Source organism: Triturus cristatus, chromosome 7 (genome assembly GCF_964204655.1).
Source record: "Triturus cristatus chromosome 7, aTriCri1.1, whole genome shotgun sequence".
NCBI lineage: Eukaryota > Metazoa > Chordata > Amphibia > Caudata > Salamandridae > Triturus > Triturus cristatus.
In genome coordinates, this window is record NC_140590.1 from 1,131,985,843 (window position 1) to 1,132,005,271 (window position 19,429).

Consider the following 19,429-nt stretch of genomic DNA (forward strand, 5'->3'; position numbering starts at 1 on the left):
GCCATCACCTTTACATATAATTGGACAAAACTATGTCCCCTCCCCTAGCGTGATTGTTACGTCGACTTGACACGCCCCCTCGTGTCGTTGTCCAAAAGATCATAGCCCCGCCCCTAGGCTCGGCAGTGACAGGTCGGAAGCCGTTGACCCCTCTATGCCGCCCACCCGCCTGCTAGCCCTGGCTCTGGGGGCGGTCGCTGCCCTGTGCTCCGTTCTGGTCATCGCCTGGAGCCGCTACCGGAGCCCGAGAAGGAAACGGGAGTTAAGAGGGAGTCCCGTTAGGCACAGAACAGGGGCGAGGGACTCCCCTTTGGAGGTGAGCAAGTCGAGAAGGAGGGGCTGGCTGAAGGAGGAATCCCTGGGGCCGCAATTCTGGGAAAGCGGGGAGGCAAAGAGCGGGGGCAAAGTGGGTTGCCCTCTCCCCGAGAGGCAACCGGGATGAGCTCCCTTCAACCATCTTGGTGGAGAGAGTAGATAGGGGGTAAACTACGGGGAGGTGAGGCTTACGGAGAGGTCCCCGGCCCTCCCTCATTAAGAGGCTTTAGTAGGGTTGCCACATTTCTTCAAGCTCTTTTAGGATGTTTTGTGGCAAGAGTTAACACTGATCAAAAAATCAAGTGCTTCTAAGTTGGTTGGAAGGCAATATGTTAGATGGTACAGAAGAAATGCGAACATGGTCCCTAAATTAATGGATGTGCCCGAAAACCCAGAGACGGGGTACCTGCAGGAGACGAAGAGTGCGACTGGGAGGAAAGGAACTCACCAGGGCAACTGAGGTGCCAGAGGTGGACCAGGTTACTTAGGGAGCGAGTGTGAAAAGAGAGAGAAGGTCCTGAGAGTTAACCGTCCCGTGGGGACGTTGCAAAAGATGTTGACCGAAGCGCTTTCATGATTGCACGAGAAGGGTGCATTAACTGACCAGGTGTGTCACTGGATTGGATTGCAGCACGATAGCATCTGTCCACCGTCTCCGTCACTTGTCCATCTGCATATTTAACATTTGAGAAGAGGGAACGAATGTAATGCCTCTTTGGTTCTCTCTGTCTGGGATCGCGTGATCTTCCTCTCCACACACACAAATAGTCCCATGATGCGTGGACGAAGAGTTCGGAACCAATCTTCTTGCACCATGAAGGGGACTTTAGGGAGATCGCAGGTTACGATGGAACTCCTTAAATCCGAACATATAGGGTAGTGTTGGCGTACAGATTTTCGATATGCTAGGTAGGTAGAGATAGGTAACGAGTCAATACATCAGGGCTGTCACTCGCATTACTACGAATTTATCTATTGTATTGTAATTGCATTTGTATAGCTCTTACTACCCCCGACGAGGCGTCGAAGCGCTTTTTCGGCAAGTAGCACGCTACTCCGGGACCCATGGAGGATTAATGTTTAATTAGTATAGTGAAACATGCAAGTAGATTTTAAGTGGTGGATAGGGTAGTCAGTTATTTGGATTCAGAAGAGGAAAAAAGGTTTGAATTTATATAGCGCTTGTTACCCCTGATGGGGTGTTGAAGCACGCTACTCCGGAAACCCATAAAGGATTAATGGTGAATTAATATGGTGAAATGTGAAAGTAATTTGAGTGGTGGATATTAGTCAGTTATTTGGCGTGAGAAGGATAGCGGAGGCATAGAAGGGGAAGAAAGGTTTGCATTCATATAGCACCTGTTACCCCTGATGGTTGTTGAAGCGCTCTTATGTAGGAAGTCAGTGACACAAGAGTGAGAGCGCACATGCACTAGTTAAATATGGCCAGGCCCAATGGAATAAGGGAGGGCAAAATTATGAAGTAAATTTGACTAAATTACGTAGTGTAATGCAGCACATTTTGAAGCAGTATTACGTCCCTATTTCTAATTTTTACTCATTAACATTGTATAAGTAAAGGTTTCACCATACAAATATCAGTTTAACACTTAAATATAGCAACTGTAAAGTGACCTACCTGTGTTCCAAAAAAGGCCAGCCACTTTGCGGCATCTGGTGGGGTAGGATTTTTAGTAAGTTTGTGTGTGCTTGACAGTTTTATTTCCTTAAAATTTGCAAGTTATGTAGATGATTGATTATGAGTCAAGTGCGGCAAATCCATAATTATGTGGGAAATACAGCAGATTCGCATAATTCTAAGCCTTTGCCGATGATATTCTGACACAGCATTTGTTTGGCCTCTGTTCCAGCCCAAATATAAGCATGCCACTTGCTCACCATTAGACATCTGAACTCTGCCACTAAGCTCCTTTTGTGAATACTGTTTTCTGCGTGTACCAGACAATTTTGGCATGCACTGAGTTGTTAATGGTTTTGGTTTTTATGTGGGGGTGTCCCCATGTACCCCCTAGGAATAATTTGCCTGCGGAGGGTTCGCTGGTCCTCTTTGAAAGGTAGGCCTCATTGTTTCTTTCAGTGGTTGATTAAGTTTAGCCCCCGCCCTAAAAAGCACTATTTCTTGCTTAGGGCTTGATTAAAAAACAGACTTTGAAGTTAGTCTTAAAGCCTCCTGTAGCACCTGCTAGGACACTAGCCACTGAGGGATCAGATGTGTGAATGTTCTGGGCATATGGTCAGAGAAGGCTGAAGGGGAATGTTCGTAACAGAAAGTTCCAGTCTCTCACCCCTTGGTCATAGTCATAGTCCAAAAGAGAGGCACAGAAAAAGGCTTTTCACAAAAAGTTTCCAAGGTGCATCTACATTGTTCTTGCTGGCATTAAAAATATAAAAGATGGGGAGTTTAATTGGGTCCACACAATCTCATGACCTTGTAATGGTGCAGAGAGAGACAGTGGCCCAAAGATCAGCGCATCAGACGCCTCAAGTCAGCAAGTGCCCACAGGACAAGTAACAATAAGGGTTGGACCCAAGGAGGGGTCACTGAAGGAGGAGGCTGGAAAGACCAGAAGGCTGGTAGTATGAGAGACGAGGATAGTGTAACACGCACATGTGCTGTATTCTCACTTAATTGAATAATAATGAAATCTACACCCTTACGGACCTCACTTATCTAAATAACGTCTATATAATTTGCATACGCAATCTCTAGTCCTTTCTGGAGAGTGTAACTGTCACCAAAGGCCACCTGTTTTGCCTCATGCCATCTCTTATTCTGTTACAGGGGGTGGTCCCCAGCCGGCAGGTTCTGGTACTGGGACTGGATGGGGCAGGCAAAAGCAGTATCCTTCAGAAGATGCACAGTGAAACCACCAAGGCAAGCACATCACCTACACAGGGTTTCAACTCTGTAAGCATCACTACAGAAGCCTTCAAGGTGGATCTCCTGGAAGGTAAGTAGATTGGGTGATCACTGGTAAAGGAGTATGGAAAGGCCATGTTGTTTAGGGCAGTACTCCATATATATGCTAAATAAAATTCAGATCAAACTGGAAGGAGTATCACATAACTCGGAGTAGGTCATATAGTTTCAGGTCTTAGAAGTAGAAGCTGGCTACTTGACCAGTACTCGGAGAGTGGGTTATGTTTGTTAGTTTGTCATTACACTCCTCAGGAGAAGACCCTGAGAACACAATGTGAGAATGGAAGCAGTGTTACCAGGGACACAGGGTAAGGGAGGAATCTGGAGCAAGGGTTGTTTTAGATAGCAAAAATGCAAAGTTGTTGACATAGTAAAAATGTTTTTTGTCAAAATGAGTCTCCCTTCAAAATATACAAGGCAGGTTTGTCCAGGGAAGCAGACAGCGTGTTCCCTTTCCCTACTCAGTAGCTCTCTTCCTTACAGATACACTTGTATCATAATACATCATTTTTGTTTATCCTTATTTCTTAATCACTAGACCTTTCAAAACACTTCCCTTTCAATTATTCCGTATGCTGTCCTATCCCAGTTCGACTCACACTAGCGCGCCAATCCTGTGCGCTTACGTCACTCCTGAAGTCCTCCAATCCCAGCGCGACTCACACTAACGCACCAATCCTGTGCGCCTACATTACACTGGCAATTCTCCACTCCTAGCGTATTTCACACTAACGCACCAATCTGTGAAAGCTTCGTATGTCTGACTGGCCAATCCCAGGGCAGTCTTTCTGACGTCAGCGTTTCTCATTGCTTTTGCTGACCCCTCCTTTACAAAATTTATCCACAAACTTTTCTTATGTTTTCTTCACTACAAATCTGTTAGTAACGACACAAAAACACCACCATTGCCTGTTTCGCTAGACCAAAGAGATAGTTTTATTCATTTACACAAGAATTCTGTATTTCCAGTAGGCAGCGCTTGCCTCTACCCTACCACAGAATTATTCCGTTTCGATGATAAAGTAGCACTTCCCTCTACCTTACCCTTCTAACAAGCAAAAAGGCTAACCGTTTCTCTGGGGATCAAACACATGTGGAGACTACATCGCTCCTGAGAATTAAGGCCAGAGTTTCACGAGAGAACCTGTTCTGAACGATGTTCCAACTCAAAACCAGACAATGCGTTGTGCGACTTCACTTGCCACACATTTCCCTGTGTACCTACAGGGCATCCAGACAATACACTGTGCGACTTCACTTGCCACACGTTTTCCCCGTGTACCTACAGGGCAACCAACTTCCTACGTCCTGGAAGTCTTCAAAACAACATAAAACGCAACACGACTTAACATAGAATGTTAGAACATAAATCAATAATCACCAAACCAATGCAATAAAACCATCAATCTGCTACCAGAAAACTGCTCCAGCGGAAAAGGGCAAATTTACATATCTCCTTATGTCACAGATTCGTCACCACATTATTCATACATTCATTGGTGGGGCCCATAACACCAACACTCAAACATCTCACTCAAATCTGCACACAGGAGAAAAGAAGCGCTGGACATGTGGGGGTACCTTGTTACCTATTGGGAGAAAATTCTTTAAATTATATACATTGTATACATTAGTACCTATAGAATCCTAACTTTAACATCAAGGCACTCCACCACTTGGTCGATGGACCAATTAGTTGGACTGGTTGATGGTGATTTAGAACCAGCTAAAACGCATTTAAAGCTTCGGAACCTTTCGGTTAACTTTCAATACCTTATTAAAGAATCACAAACTCATTTTCTTATTAATCAATATTTAGTTTATCTAATTAATTCAATCTGTTGGCATAATCAGGATAATAGTTCAATTCAAATTTCTTTTGATCATATAACAAATATTTTACCTACATTTTGATACTGGCGACCATTTCCAGAGGAACCCGTCAACCCACAGCATAAATCAAATCCCTTTCGGTGAAATTGTCCCTCTTAATCCAAAGAGAAACCCAGGTAAGTCCAGGAAGTCTCCCTCAGCACGACACAGTCCCCACAATTATGGCAAAGACCAGGCAATCGCGCCAACGAATCAGTCAATCGATTCTTCACACCAACAATCACCACCAACAGGAAAATGATACGGACCCCTTTTTCTCTCTTCCAGATTTCCCCTCAATACCCTGTTTTCCCCTTACTTTAAGACAATAGGCAACAATTTCAGAGTAGAAGTGTTCTGATTGGCTAAATTCTATGAATTTGCAAGAAGTGGTGATGTTCCCAGGTTTGCCTGTTTCCCATGGAACAGAGTATGACATCTCTCAGAATTGTATTCTTTTCACGGGTTCACAGGCGAAAGTTCCGAAGTAACAACATGTAAACCTTCTTGTACAGGAAGTTATTGTCTTTTCAGTCATTCACTTTAGTTGGGTCTTGGCAGTCCTCCACGTTCCTATCCTTGACAAGGAACATCTCCGCTTCATGCTCATGGAATTTCCACTTACTTACTTACCAAGGAAGTATCAAAGGCTAAATTCCTAGGGATTCTTCCTCTGTCACCCTTGAGCGTAAAGTGGGATATACCACTCAGTCCCCTGACAAAACCTCCCACTCTCCTTCCTTCATTGTTTGGTCGGAACCCTGCCCTATCTAAGCCTAGTCTCACTGAGCTGCTTTCCACCTTCCCACCAGACCTCTTACTCTGCCGCTATGCTGTGGATTCTTCATCACACATTCTTCCACTCATGCGGAATCAGAACATGCTTTCAATGTGATAGACTCTCCTTGGGCCCCAATAGATGACTGACTCCCTCCTCTTCTGGACACCTTCACAGCTGCTCCACACTTTTTAATGATGCTCATTCTCTCTGGCTCTCCTCTGCACTCCAGATCCTTCTACCCATCGAATCCACACACAGCAACTTATCCCCACCCTTTGCCGTATCTAACTGTGCATACTCTAAGTACCCTTCTGTGAACGTGATGCTGCTCTCCCTTTCCAACCCTCACCTCTCTATTTGTCATGCCAGACTCCTACCTCCTGACTGTAACCCACATTTCCCCTCACCTTCTTCTCCCGTCTTAGTCCCACCTCATTTTTCCTGTCCTTAATGATTCCTGCTTATCTTTTTTCCGCTCCCTCCCTTGCTGCGAACCAGCACCCCCACAATCTTTCCCACTGGTGCTCTCTTTTCTTCTTCCTCTCTCCCCCCCTTCCTTGTGTTCCCCTCTTTTACCTTCCCAATGAGATGTTGACACTGTGCATTCCTTGACTGAGAATTTCTTCTCGGGTGGTGGCAGTAGTCCCAATAATAACATTTGTGATACAGACATAATTTTAGAGGCAAACGTCGCGGAGTCCTAAAACTGTGTCTCCAAACCGATTTCAGGGTCTAGCCGCCCAGGACTAAAGATTGGGACCTAACTAAAGAGCAAAAACAGCCTCTCATGATAGGCTAAATAGCAGTAGTTCTGATCAAGATAATCTTGTAAATAGCAAGAATTTCTACCCAACCATTCACCGTGGTGTATCTTGTCCAGACAAGCCTCTGTATTTATTCTGATTGAACAACCACCACGCTTCACAGGCTAAGGAGTATAATAAGGATCTTTATTGGTCTAGCCCAACCTCCAGCACAAAATCCCCTTAATTCAAAGATTATGCACCTGGAACATTAAATGCCTCCCTTTAGTTCTGTATTTTGATTTATCTCATAAAATTATCACCACCCCACGTGGGAAATCAGCAAACATGGTGCACAAAACCGAGGAGCAGCTCAGTCCAGAGACTGGACCTTTTTGGAACCCTGTCCTAATAGAGTTCGTCATTATCTCGCCAACACTGACATTCGTAACCTACAAGATGGATATACCACATACTTTCCCTGTACCACCAAGGTCCTCATTTATCCTGCCATATCATCTCATTGGGAACAATCCCAACTATACCTTCACATAACTAAACGTTAGACTCTGCAGATATAGCAGTAATATATATATATAGTAATCTCATATTATTCCGGCTGACACCCTTGTGAACACAGCGCACCAAAACTATCAGTTAAGCTTTGCTCTGCATGCGTCACTGTAGATCAGCAGTGAACAACAAACTGAAAGATGGTGGCACAATTGTCAACCCCTAATCTTGATTTACTAGTACTTAGGGAGACTTGGTTCAGGGATACCCAAAACAATGTTGCAGATCTCCTGCTCTCTGAATTACTGTATCATCTGATGAAACCGCAAAGGTAGGAATAGGGTAGGCGTTGTAGTACCTTATAGTGATGCTATTCAGTGCAAAGCAAAACAGTACCCAATTATTTGTTTTTCTCCTTTCAGTGCTTGACTCTAGAACTCACTTCACTACAGAATTCCCCTATTACACTCCATGTTATCTACCTTTCTCCTTCGTGACGATGCATAATTTATTGAGAAGTGCAAGTACTCTGAACTAGCCAATAAATATGTCATGATAGATTTTTTTCTTTGAAAGGGGAAGAGGCCAAACTTCCCGAGCCAGGCACGGGATGGACTCCCCTTTGTAGTTTTGATAGGAAGAGATCAGGAAGCTGTGGCAGTTAAGGTTATGGCATAGGCTCTCAGAGAAGGTTTTCAACAGACCACTTCAAGTAGCCATATTGGACCGTCCCAAAATGCTGCGCAGGAGGGTTGGACAGTGGAGGAGTGTCATCTTGGGGATGGGCAGAGATGCCTACCTTCTGGAAATTTCCACCCTCACTTAAAAACCTCTGAGGGACCAAACTTCTCTTCCCTGTCTCTCAAACCCTGGCCTGAGAGACAGGGAAGATAAGTTTGGCCCCCTGAGGGACCGGCCAGGACAGGGCCTGAGTGGTGTGCTCCTTCCTAAGCTGAGAGAACTCTCGAACAGGCCAAAGCCCTAGGGAGAAAATGACCTAGAATGGCTGGTGTGGCATCCTACTGTTATTAATTTGAAAAAAAATTCTGAAGGCCCCAATTTTCCCAGACCGACACAGAAAAGCCATATAAACAAAGAAAACTGGCACCACCTTGCTAAAGCTGGGAAACCTCTTCAGTGGGCCCGTAGGTTCCTGGGGATGGAAATGAGGTGAGCCGTAGAGATCTGGAGAGGGTATAGGAACTGCTCCTGCCCCGCTGCCTGTGTCTTTTGGGAAGGATGGGTGTTGGTGCACCTAGCAACAATCCTTCCGTCTGCATCAGCAGATAATGAGCTATTCGACTATTTGAATATTTTGTTAGGTCTTGCCCTTCACTGTGATCCCTTCTTTCTGTCTTGTACTCTTCCTGCTTTCTGTCACTTATTATACTACTCAAACACTCCAAATTGTCAGACCTTTGCTATCCGATTACCCGAACAACCCAGGAGCTGTACATGGTGCACTCTCTCATCATGACTATACACCTTCTGACCCTATCTTTTCATGATACTACTGAAGGATTATTGCTGACTGATAGAATGGACTGGCCCATGTTTATGCCATCTTTATATTTTGCATAGCTTATGTAATTTTGCACTTGTGCAGCGTGCCTCTCCATATGTAATGCTTGTGTGAGCTCATTTACTTATGTAGTGTGCTATTTCTGATATAAAGCACACTTAACACCCACGTCCAATGTCCGTGCCCTACAAAAGTGCTTAACTTAACAAGCAAACGCCTAGAATTTACCAATCATTCTAATTGGGAGTCCGACAGTCTTATTAGCTGGGACGTCAAAGGACATTCTTGTGGTGGAGGAGGGAATGGGGTACCTTCTGCTCCAGGGAAACTGTTCCGTTCAGTTGTGGAATCCTAGACGCCAGGAAGGTGTAAAAGAGCAACCAGTACCACACGTTGCGTGGCCCAGTTCAGCCATCATTGCTGTCTGTATGCATATGAGACTGCTTGCACCCTTGCACAAGTTGAAGCATTTCCTTAATTTTATCAGTTTCTATTTTCACCCATTATGACCAGTGTGTTCCCTTGTGTGCTATGCCCAGAGATCCAAGTTTCATCAGCTGGTGTCGATGAGGCCAAACAGCATATGGGTTGCTACTAGTGGGGTGAGGCTGATTCACCTATAGTTGGGCTGCTGTTAGTACGGACGCATTTGACCTAAAATTGATAAAAAGCATCTCAGATTCTTAAGGGTTTAGAAGCATTAAGACAAGCTTTTCCATCACGTTTTTAGCAATTTGTATTCTTACTGGACGGCATTCTACCAGAGTTAGTTTATGTCCTGTAGTAGGAATTTACATAGAACTAAAATCCACAGAACTCATTAGAATCTGCATAGGGTAACGTGAGTGCACAAATCGATGATAACTGAACAGAGGGCCAAAATTTATTAGCGGTACAAAATAAGGAGGAACTGAGTGAGTGATTCTACAAGGCGTACAGAGCATCTGCGGAAAGCTAAGGAGCAGTAACCACCATGGTGTATATTAAATTGGTAGCAAGTCCTCAATGGCCCTTTTCCGCATCACTGACATTTCAAATCCACAGCACAGTTTTTATTTGCAGAAAATTCATATTTTACCTGCAGATTTTGGACATTTCAAAAATGACAGTGGATTTTACACGTTTTGGAAATTTCCCATAGATCACCCCTTCTCTACCTGCACTTCTGGGCAGAAGGAAATTGTGCAAATTCATCTTAAATACTGAGGCGAAAATGTGGCGCTAGCAACAATGCTGGCAGCAACCAAGTTACTGACTTATTGTAATGTCTGCCCAGCTATATTTTAGGCTGGATAGAACAAGGGCACATGCATGAGTATCGACAGGGAAGAGGGAGTTCGAGTTAGTGGAGTTTTTCTCTTCTCTCTTTCTCTCTCACTCACATGACTGAATGTGGCAAGCAGACGTGCTCCACGGGGCTCAAACACAGAAAAGTCGCTAAGACGAGGTATGTGAGGCATTAAGGAACTCGGCATCTTCACATCATAAGCAATGTCTGTTCAAGATGGCTGCGGTTGTGATCAGGACTAAGAGAGGGGGCCGTAAAAAATGAAGGTGAAAGGGAGGCCACTGTTTTTGACACTACATTGAGAAACAATGTACGTTTTCTATTTTCTTGTAATCTTCTTAGGTTTTTTCAGGAAATTGCACCTTTCTTTTCCCTGTAGAAATGCTAAAATATTTCTGCCGGTGTGCTCGTATGTTTTTTTTAAAGATTTTGCCCGCCTATGTACATAACTGGGTGGAGGCTGGAATGCGTACATGTTTACATATATATTACTGTGAACTTCGTCCTGTTGCTTTGCACGCTGAACCCCAGAGATAGCACAGCTAAAAGCTCTCTCCATAGCAAGCAGTTCCTTATCTCTTAAGGATAATCTGCTGAAGAAGAAAACAACTAAAGTTGAGGTTTTTGGCCTCTACCTTATTAAGGTGTTGTCTTACTCTGTCTTTCTAGAGCCCGGTAAATTAGGTTCACTAAAAGAGGTGATTACAATGACCTGTCCAGATGGAGCACCTGTCTCCTTAGTGGAACCGACAGCCCAACAAACCCGTTTGTAGCCTTAGGGAGAGTTAGTTCTTAAAGTTGGGGTGGTGGTGATGCTGTACTGCAGTACGAAACAAAGTGCCCGACTGCAACTGGTCCTTTAAATTCTGACCCCTCCACAAGCCCGTTTGAACCGAGGTTGGAGTTACCAGCTCTGCAGACTTTAGCACACCTGGTGATTATTTGATCAATTTTTGGCAGATTAAATTTTCCAGAATTAATGGGGTGTTTACCAGGACATGAGGATCTTAGTGCAGCAAGTAACAAGTAAAAACATTAACAAGTACCAGATAAATTCCAAACGTGGGAGTATTCGATTCGATCTGGTGCCAAACATTGCATGTAACTCTCAGGGCCAGTTGTAATCAAGCCCAGAGCAGGATGACCTGTTTGAAGATTACCGAGTGAGTGGGCATCAAGCGGTCGATCTCCATGATCAGTTGCAGGTTCGGTTGACTAACGGATGCATAGGTTAGTTCCCCTGACTGACTACATTGTCTATTCTCTGCACATGTATCTAGTTTGCAGCATGTGCTGCTTTCGTAGGCACCAGAGACGCAGCTCATGTTATCTCCTCATGAAGTGTGGCTAACTCTAAATTATTTGCTACAGTTGGAGGGAGCTTGAACCTTCGCAGCTACTGGAACCTATACTTGAAGAAGGCGGCAGTGCTTGTCTTCGTGCTGGACTCTGCCAATCATCAACGGCTCCTCCTGGCCAGACAGGAGTTGCACCACCTTCTCGAAGATGCAGAGGAGCTGCCCTTGGTGGTCCTAGCAAACAAGCAGGTAAAAACACAACCAGAGGCGCGTAGTCCTTGAGAGCAGTTGCATAGACACAAGATGTGATCTAGTAACTAAATCGCAGGCTTCTGAACCTGTTTTTTCACCTTCGTTTCTTGACTAGAAAATCTGCATTTGTGGTTGTCACATAGTCGCCTTGTGCCCAAGAAAAAACTGTAAATATGTGAACTGTAATGCAACTGTAAATATGTGAGGTGAAAACATGTAAAACTCTCCTTCATGTACAGCTCTCAGTTGCTCCTTAGTGTTTGCCCTATGTAAATGCCAACACAATGCATACATATGCATGTACCATGTAAGTTGACCCTCATCAAGTGAGGCCTTGTCCAATTAGCTCCTATGTACAAGGAGAAGGAGGGGGGGGGGGGAGGGCAACTCACTCAAAACGGGAAGACCCAGCAGGCCAAGAGAGAGACGAGCAGTGCATTCAACAAGCAGCTCTACCCATCAGGAGCAGAATTTGCAGTCAGGTGTTGACGTTTGTGCACATTCAGAGTGTTCGCATTAAGTAAAGCGACCTCCACAAGAATAATCCACTGATGAGCCTACTTTTGGCATGCACAGATTAAATTATTTTTTGGGGGCTGCCATGAAGTAAACTGTATCATTAGGGAAGGACGAGGGCCAAAGTTGCATTATTTTAGTGTTGTTGCATATCATAGGTTTGAATTACAGGTTCGTACATACATGTCACAGTCCAGTCTGAGTGTTCATCCACCGCCAGAACCAATCCCTGTGGCCAAGGCCCCTTGACAAACAACACCAGTAACACACATGCTGTTCTCCATATTTTTGTTGGTCTGCGGCCCAACAGCTAAAGTTTCTTTGGTCTCACTCTTTCTTTAGGATAAGGCAGATGCACTGACCATCTCCGAAATGCACCAACAATTGGCACTGCACAGAGTTGGACAGAAGCGGAAAGTCACACTCATGGGGACCAGTGCCACAACTGAGGAGCAAGGAGCCACCCACCGCATCGAGGATGTGAAAGCTCTGCTTATCGAACTTCTCTCCTGACCGGAAAAGTAGAACGTTAACAAATTCTAAACCTCATTTTTCATCTCTAGGATTGACATTCGTTGACCGACACTCATTCATTACATTTGATTGGCTACAGCTGGATGTCTGCCAGAGTTTATACATCTCTGAGAGAGGTCTGCTGGCTCAGACCCTATCACTTCTCCTTATCCTTCAATGCACCACAGAATTGTGATAGTATAGTCATCTATGGGACGACTGAAGATGAACTTGTGCCAAGCCTGTGAAGCAACCCCCTCCCATACACCCCCGCCCACCCTCCCACCTCATGGGGAAGTTAACAATGCACTCCCGCTGGACCTTGGCTTATTTATTATACCTCATACCTCATAGATATAAATTGGGAAGTCTGCCTGATCTGGTGTTCTTTCTCAAAGGTCCGGAGATTAACACAAAACAGGCCCTCTTTGCGTGTATGTATATGTTAAGGTGATTGTGATACTCCAAGGAAGGGTTAGCGACTGCAGTTTTGTTACTCATACTCCAATGCCCTGTTGGAATCAATGGTTTACATTTGTGATTGTATACAATATTTAGCAGGTTTGTGGTTTGATTATGTGTTTCCCATGCCACCCACCCATAAGATGCAATTGTACTCCAAGGTGGGAAGCTCTCGTAAGGAGGGGGTCGGGGTTTATTCAAGGACTAGCAGCAACATTTAAAAACTGAATTGCTGATATGGAAGCAAAATTCTGTTTGGTAGCATGGGACTTGTTGGAAAATGTGGGTCTGTGAGATTCACAGGCCATTATCACTCTGTATATTGAAAGTCAAAGTTTGGTTTCCCCAATAGAGTGCCCTTTCAGCAACTACACCTCGGTGACATGCTTGACTGCACCTGCTGAGAACTGCCCTCCGGCAGACCCCCATCCTGCTCACCACTCTGTCCTCTCAACTATACCTTGTATCATGTGTTTTAGGCTATATTTGGACTACACATGTCCTGCGCTGCATCATCGGCAATCACATCTCGTAGAATCACCCATTTTTATTCCAGCAAGATAACGGTCACTAATGTTATAAACAACCACCAGCTTGCCTTACAGTTTACCCCACAGTCTGCATTGAAGCCACAATACTTTGGGTATACCTGATTGGAAGTTTTTAGGATCCCCCCATAAAAAGGGGCATTTATATGTTATGAAAGATACTATTTTTGTACTTTTGCTTCTCGAGCTAACTTCATGGATACTTGGAGTGCAACACTGTTAAGTGAAAATCGTTTAGGCTGTTAGGCAATAGACAATGGCTCCGTTCTTTTATATTTATAAAAACACATAATACTAGCCGTTAAGTCTCTTTTTATGTTGTCAAATTTAGGAACTAAAGCACAGACTTGACCGTATTTAAACTCGTTAGCCAAATGGGGAAGCTGATTTTAGAAGCTAGACCGTCCCCTCCCAAACCAAACTTTGCAGCTACACCACAAGGTCACATTTCCTCATGTAACAGCAAGTGTGGTTGTTAAATGAGGAAATGCACCAAAGAACTTTCAGGGTGAATACCAACTTTTGTGCAATCATCGGTTTACATTGTCACACAAAATGCACTTGATATGCTTTATATGATGTGCTAGTTTGCTGTAGTTTAATCAGCAAATTAGCACAACCCACCACAAAAGCATTTGGTAATAAAAACAAGTCGGCCATGGCTTTCTGTGCAAGTAAAAAATAAAGCTTACATCAGAAAAACCTATTTTAAAAAAAGTATTTTTAAAGTTAGTTCATTTTTAGCGATGACACAATCAAAAGATTAACTTGGGTCCCTCTGTACATTTTTGGTGTTCTAAACGTAGAGGCTGGAGGGAAAACACCGAATCAGATCTGCCAGGCTACCAGAAATGCTCTGAAAAACATACTTCCTGAAAGTCTAGTTCTGATGGAAGCCTTTTGTACATAGCACTGCCACGAGCCACAGATCCCATTATTGCTAAAGTGCAGCAAAGGCCTTTATCCGCTCTGCCAATGTAAAACATTACTCCACCCATCTGTCATTGACCTACATAAACTCGGGGTATATTTTAACTGGTGCCTTGCTGTACCCACATCGTGGTACCCTCAAGTACAACCAAATGTTTAAGATTCGTGACCACCACCCATGTGACATGCAGTAATACATAAAAATACACAATTAATAAAATCCTGCCGAAAAAACGAGCCTTTTGCAAATTGCAAAAGTCCGTTTTACCTTGTGTTGAGGATCGCAACACCAAAAAGCTGGGGACGCCTATCAGAACCAACTTAGTCACACACTACATTTCAGGGTGGAGCTAATGGAAGGTATTTAAAATGTCTACCTTTTCCACAATCGCAGTAAAATCCTATGTAAAAATGCTGTTGTCTAGCACTCTGTGTATGTCTAGCAGAAAATATTGGGTGATGTTTTTACATTTTTATAACAGTTATATATTTTCTGTAAGACACGTAAGGAATGCACTTTTGACAGTCATTGCTATGAAAAAGTCACCTTTCAGTGGCTGAGTATGTTTTTAAATACTTCTGTTCCCGCCTGGTTTGTCTCACTATTTGCTTCATGCTAGTATCTGGTTATTCTGATGTACCACTTCTGAAAATGTTGATGTTATTAACTGTGTAATGTTTCATTTTCCCACTGTGTGGGTTTTATTGTATGTATGTTTATCTTTTTTGTCTCTTATTTTTGTTTTAGAAAATGATAAATAAATTAATAATAATAAAAAATAGTTCTGTGGCCAACATGTGTGCCGCTATGCAAGTTATCATTTGACCACTGGTGAACAGTAGGTCACAAAACATCTGGGGTTTTGACACAGCATCGATATGAACATGTTTGACCACAAGGCATAAACATTCCCATCTAAATTGAGAAGTCTGACTGCATTGCACTGCCATGAATAGAAACGTTAATTACTGCATAGGCAAGAACTGGAAAATCAGATTACGGGTAAGACAGACTTCTTCAATGGCACCACAAAGCAGGGCTTGTAGGTAATAAGGTTTGCATGGAAGTGTGACTACGTTTTTTCTGATAACACTGCATCTACCGTAAGACCTTGCAGCCAATTTTAGTATATAGACAGTCTGTTTCAAGATGCCTTGGTATGCCTCATGTTCATGATAGTGCAAGCTTCGTACTGTACAGGGACAGACTTGACAGGGCATTTTTTGACTGGGAAATCACCTCTATGCTTAAGTCAGGAAATTGACCACCTGTTACTTTAACAGGTGGGTTTGCAATTTGTTTTTTCTATCGACCGATCTAAGTGCACCAGCCATCTTCGATCGGTCAAAAAATAAATAAAAACTCGCTCACTTCTTTCTATAGGCACGTGCATGGATAATGACGCAAGCATGCACCTACTGAATGAAGCGACAATCAACAGCAGCCATATCTTTACACCTTTTTTCCCCCAATAATAAACAGCACCGGCATAAGCATTGCATTTCTCTGATGGTTTTCAGCATCACCAAAAAGCATTGGAAAAGCCAATAGGTCCCAAAGGTAATGGCTAGTGGCTTTGCCAATGCTTGATAAAGCAGGATTTTGTGTGGGTAGAGCTAGTGCCAGGAGGTAACAGTCCTAGTACAGTGTATTGTTGTAATCTACCCGAGGGTGCAGAGATTGCCATTACTACTATTACAGAAATCTGCTATACATTAGCAATGTCTTGAATTAGAAAATACAGAAACGACCTATAAAGCAATTTTGTGTGCAACCAACTGGAATATTTACTTCAATAATTTCGTACAGAACCGTACACATTTGGCTGCACAGGTGCCCTTTGCTGTGTCAGTATTTTTCAGAGGCTATTGGCGATTCCTGCAATTACTTGCAATCATAAAGTGGAAGAAGTTACGAACATAGGTTAAACACAACTTTCTACCGTGTTCCTTTTGCTGTGCTAGATTTCTTTTACTTACCCCATCACTTTCTCCTTTGGGTGGTCCCTCCTCATCATTATTTATTTTGTCCCACTTTTGCCTCAAACCCTGTTTGAATTTTTCCTTTTTGGGAACCGCCAGACTTTTTAGTGTTGCTGCAGATTCAGGGAGCCATTTTATCTACCCCTGAAACTTCTGTCTGAGGGCCTGGAGCACAAAATGGTGGCCACCTGTGACATCACCAGCATCCACTGGAACCTACCAGCACCTTCCAGAACATTCCAGAACTCTGTGACAGTTGGAGGCGGTTTAGAATGTTGGGAGGTTAAGACAGAGAGTTGGCAGTTGGAGCTGGCAGTTGGCACCTGACTGGTGAAGAGAGAGCAGCACGACAGTGAAGGAGGAAGGAGTGAAGCAGCAGGGGTGGAAACTTGTGCCTGGAGTGGGGTCCATAAACCCACCCTTGATACTAGTCCCTACTGATGGATCCCAGCCTGTAGCCCTGTGTGGGAAGAAGCCAGAAGAACTCATCCTAAGGACCTGGACAGCAGGAACAGGCCTTAGAAGCAGAAAGCAGCAAGATCCTGACCTGGAAACTGGTTTCCCTGGAGTCCGGCGTCGAGTAGCCTAAGACCTGGAGCCCGAGGTGGAGAAGCGGCGCTGACTGAAGAAGCAGACGTCGTACCCGGAGCCGCCTGAGGTCGTGAGAGGGCGCCGACGGAGGTCGTGAGGAATACCAAAGGTCGAGGAGGAAGTTAACCGAGGTCGAGTGAGCGGCGTCATCGGAGGAGTGAAGTCCGCCCTCCGGAGTCGTCGGAGACCGAGGTGAAGTGTACCGGAGGTCGGGAGTGAGGATCGCACTCCGGAGTCGCCCGGAACCTGAGAGGAGGAGCACCGGAGGTCGGGGGTGAGGATCGCACCCCGGAGTCGCCGGAAGTCGACATCGAGGCCAGGCCGGCCGACGTCATCGAAGCCGAGAGCGCCATCGGACCGGAGCCGCCCGAAGTCGACATCGAGTAGAGACTGCCCGACGCCGTCGAATCGGAGGTCGAGATCGAACCGAGGCCGCCGACATCGGACCGGACCCGCCTACCGGCGTCGTCTAGAACTGACATTGTGCCGAGACCGCACCGGAACCGCCTCACGGCATCGACACGACTCCAGCGGCGTCGGAGCATCAGAAAAAGGGCAGTAAGTGGAGTAGAGGGCGCCTAAGGCCCTGTGGAGACCTGAGAGACTGCTCTAAGGGGCTAGGGAGGTGCTGGAACCAACCTGACTGTGCCAGGGGTGAATTGGGACTAACCTAGAGAGGTTGTGTGGAGAGAGAAAGCCAGGGCACTGGAATTCCCCCCTTGATCTACCTCAGTTTAGGCCTCAGCCTTGTCCCAGCCAGGGAATAGAACCCCCCAAGCCTTCCACAACCCTACAAGCTGTGCCTGGGCCAAATCAGCCCCTAGGAATTGAAAAGTGATCTGATTACCTGAGTGCTGCTGTATACTTTTAATTATTTATTGGGGGCACTGTATTTATTGTGTTTAACCTATTTATTGCTTCACTATATTTATTGGTCCACAGGACTTGTTGGTGTACAATATTTATTGGTTCAGTATTTATTGCCTCAGAATATTTAATTGCCTGTATTACCTGCACTTATATTTATGTCCCTTGTATTTATGATCATCCCTATTTATTGAATCTCTAGACAGTATTTATTTGACCTGCACTATTTAAATTTGTATATTGTGATTGTCTTATTTATTTTTCCAATCAGCAACTAAGAGAAAAAGATAAAGAAGAATATTTTCATAATTTTTACGGTGTAGAGTCGTTTTTGGAACGGATGCACGCATGGTTATTGTATGGGTGTATTGTATGCTTAGCACGGTGCCTGTTTCCTGACCACTCGAGCCAAGCTACCACAGTGTGTCCGGAAGACCACCACCACCCCTTCTAGTGTGGGAGTGGTTTTCCAACATAAATTGGTGTTCAGTGGTGGGATTGAGCTGTGCCTACGTATACTCAACAATAACTGTGGGTAGTCCATAGGCCTACACCGGGAGTTTTCTCAAAGCGGCCTTCCTAATTGTGGGTTTTTGTTTTTTCCAAATTTACTCTGGTGGTGGGAGGAGGTATTATTAAAGGTACCCCCCTGCATTGTTACTGCACAAAACCTGTCCTCTAACCTGGGTGGGCGAGATGGAGTTTGTACTAGAAAATCTAGAAACGTACACTGTGGCCCAACTCAGGGAGTTTTGCCAGCGGGAGGGGGTGTACTGTCCCCCAGGAGCAAAGAAGGGTGCACTCCAAACCAGCTTAAGGGCTTGGGGGGAGGCACGACGGGAAAGCAAGGCTGAGGAGGAAGACAGGGATGGAGAGCCTGACACCGAGGGGGCTGAGATGTACCAACCTGAGGTGGGGAACCTGTCAGCAGGGCCCAGAACCATTTCTAGGAAGGGCAGCAGTGCCTCGAGCGGTGGCTTGTCTGAAGTGGAGTTAACAGACCGGAGGGAGAAAAGACAGCTCACATGGGACTTAGCAAGGCTGGAGAAGGAGAAGGAGGAGCAGAGGATGGCCCATGAATTACGACTGAAAGAAATAGATCTTCAGATCTTGAGAATCGGGGCACAACCTGTTCCTAATGGTGGCAGCCAAACCCAAGAGATCACCAGGGAACCTAAACCATACCTGCCAAAGGACATAGTAGCTAGCTATGGAGTGGGCGACGATATCGCCAAGTGGCTAGCGGCCTATGAGGTCTCGTTGAGGGCCCATGGGGTTCCAGAGAAGTACTGGGGAGGGGGATTGTACAAGTACATGCCTCCAGCTGGTAGGGATGCTTTATTGGCCCTCGAGGAGGATGAGCAGACCCACTACCCCACCATGAAACTGGCGCTCATCAGAAAGTTTGGACTAACACCTGAAAAGTACAGACAGAAGTTCAGGGGTAGTCACAAACTGGGCACGCAGAATTGGGTGGACTTCCTGGACTATGCA

At 44.9% G+C, this 19,429-nt stretch overlaps 1 protein-coding gene across 1 annotated transcript; it reads left to right on the forward strand.

The window, feature by feature from the left end:
* Positions 1–91: 91 nt before the first annotated feature.
* On the forward strand, positions 92–18,241 carry ARL10 (ARF like GTPase 10). Its single transcript, XM_085618279.1, has 4 exons — positions 92–316; positions 3,119–3,287; positions 11,347–11,522; positions 12,384–18,241. The coding sequence occupies exons 1-4, from the start codon at positions 155–157 to the stop codon at positions 12,552–12,554; spliced, it is 678 nt and encodes a 225-aa protein (XP_085474405.1). The 5' UTR covers positions 92–154; the 3' UTR covers positions 12,555–18,241.
* Positions 18,242–19,429: the final 1,188 nt, after the last annotated feature.